This window comes from Humulus lupulus, chromosome 5, assembly GCF_963169125.1.
Source record: "Humulus lupulus chromosome 5, drHumLupu1.1, whole genome shotgun sequence".
Lineage (NCBI taxonomy): Eukaryota > Viridiplantae > Streptophyta > Magnoliopsida > Rosales > Cannabaceae > Humulus > Humulus lupulus.
This window is the reverse complement of record NC_084797.1, coordinates 27,998,658-28,000,701: the sequence shown is the minus strand read 5'-3', so window position 1 is coordinate 28,000,701 and position 2,044 is coordinate 27,998,658. Positions and strand designations below refer to the sequence as shown.

The window sequence follows — 2,044 nt, the reverse complement described above, 5'->3', positions numbered from 1 at the left end:
TGCTCAAGTTTCCACCTTAACCAAGCAGTTGCAAAAAAACAATATCTTAACTCAAGTCATGCAGATACAGACGGCGTGTAAAATGTGTGGGGTTCTCATCCTCTTGACCATTATATGGCAGCAGAGGTGAATAATTCCATCCCTATGGAGCAAGTGAATATGTTGAAAAATTTTAATAGGCAAGTCACCAACACTTTCTCCAACACTTACAACCTAAGGTGGAGGAATCGCCCCAATTTTTTGTGGAGAAATAATTAGGGCCCTTAACAACAATTTCAGTAGCCCATGCCTCAAGCTCCACCTCAAGCAACGTTACAACCACCAATTTCTCAAGAGAAAACAAATGAATTACAAGCTGCATTGTTGACCTTGACCAACACTCTAACTCATTTCATGATAGAAACTAGAGCATCCATCAGAAATCTAGAGAGTCAAGTTGGTCAATTGGCACGTATGTTTAATAACCGACCACAAGGAACTTTTCCTAGTAATACTATAATGAATCCAAAAGAGCAATGCAATGCAATATCCTTGAGAAGTGGTAAGGAATTAGAAGAGCCAGACAAGAAGTCTATTCTGTTACCGAAAGTGGTTGATGAGAAGAAGGGTAAAGTAGAAGAAGTGGTTAATGAAAACCATTAGAAGAAGTAGCCACTAGTGAGTTTTGTGCACCACATCAAGATCCCATATCCTCAGAGGCTGCAAAAGAGGACACTTGATAAGCTATTTTCCAAGGTTTTAGATGTTATTGGAAAGCTTCACATCAACATTCCCTTTGCTGAGGCACTTGAAAAAATTTCAAGTTATATGAATTTTATGAAGGAAATCTTGTCAAAGAAAAGGAAATTGGAGGACTATGAGACAATGGCCATTACTAAAGAGTGCAGCACAATAATCCAAAAGAAACTACCTCCCAAGCTGAAAGATTTGAGTAGTTTCATCATTCCTTGTACTATAGGGAATGTGGTTTTTGAGAAAGCACTCTGTGATTTAGGTATAAGTGTGAATCTGATGCCTCTATCTATCTATCAAAAACTAAAATTGGGGGAAGCAAGACCAACTACTATTATACTTCAAATGGTAGATCGCTCAGTCAAACATCCTAGGGGTATTATTGAGGATGTTCTAGTAAAGGTGGACAAATTCATCTTCCATGCAGATTTCATTATTCTGGACATCGAAGAAGATACTAACATCCCAATTATTCTTGGAAGACCATTTTTAGCTACTGGTAGGGCATTAATCGATGTACAAAAGGGTGAGTTGAAGCAGTGAGTGCAAAAAAAAGAGGTAACATTTAACGTTTTTGCAGCAACGGAAATTCCAACTTGTAGAGTTTATGTGGTGAAAAAGGGAGGTACCGAGTTGGATGTCCCTAAGAAAAGGTCCATGAGTGTAATGTCTCAAATTCCCTAATGTGGCTTAGTACCTGGATTAGGGGTCCAGGAGGGCCATAATTGATTTAATATGTGATTATGTGATTATATGCATGATTATATGAGTTATATTATTATATGATGATAATTGCATGCATGTGGGCCCACTTCTTATTAGATGGGCATTTTCATAATTTTTGTCCGTTAAGGGCGTATTTGTATATTTATGTGCATGTATGTGATATATGGGTGAGACCACATTATTATATGGATATGTTTGAGCTATTCGGCATGAGACGATCCTAGGATGCAAGTTAGCGGTTTGGTCATAACGGGGTTAATTATCGAGCTCGGGGTGAGCCTAGGGGTAAATTGATATTTAGTACATTATCGAGAATGAACGTGTAATGAGATATGAATTATTAATTATCTAAGGATATTGGGAGTAACGGGAAATGAAGGACGTTAATTATGATTAACGGGATAGGTGGGAAATGACAATTTTTCCCTTGCTTAGCTTTGAGAGTTTTAAATGGCCCTAGGGGAAATTTGGCCATTTAGACCATTAGATAAGTTCAGCCAAGGGAAGGTTGTGGAGTGTAATAGGCAGCAAAACAAAGTTTTTCTTTCTCTCTCACTCTCATTCTTGATTGTTTTTCTCTTTTTCT

General features: G+C 37.8%; 1 protein-coding gene across 1 annotated transcript; it reads left to right on the top strand.

Annotated features, from left to right (window-relative positions):
- Positions 1-285: 285 nt before the first annotated feature.
- On the top strand, positions 286-1,275 carry LOC133778991 (uncharacterized). Its single transcript, XM_062219000.1, has 2 exons — positions 286-624; positions 697-1,275. Exons 1-2 carry the CDS (start codon positions 286-288, stop codon positions 1,273-1,275), a joined length of 918 nt encoding a protein of 305 aa, XP_062074984.1.
- Positions 1,276-2,044: the final 769 nt, after the last annotated feature.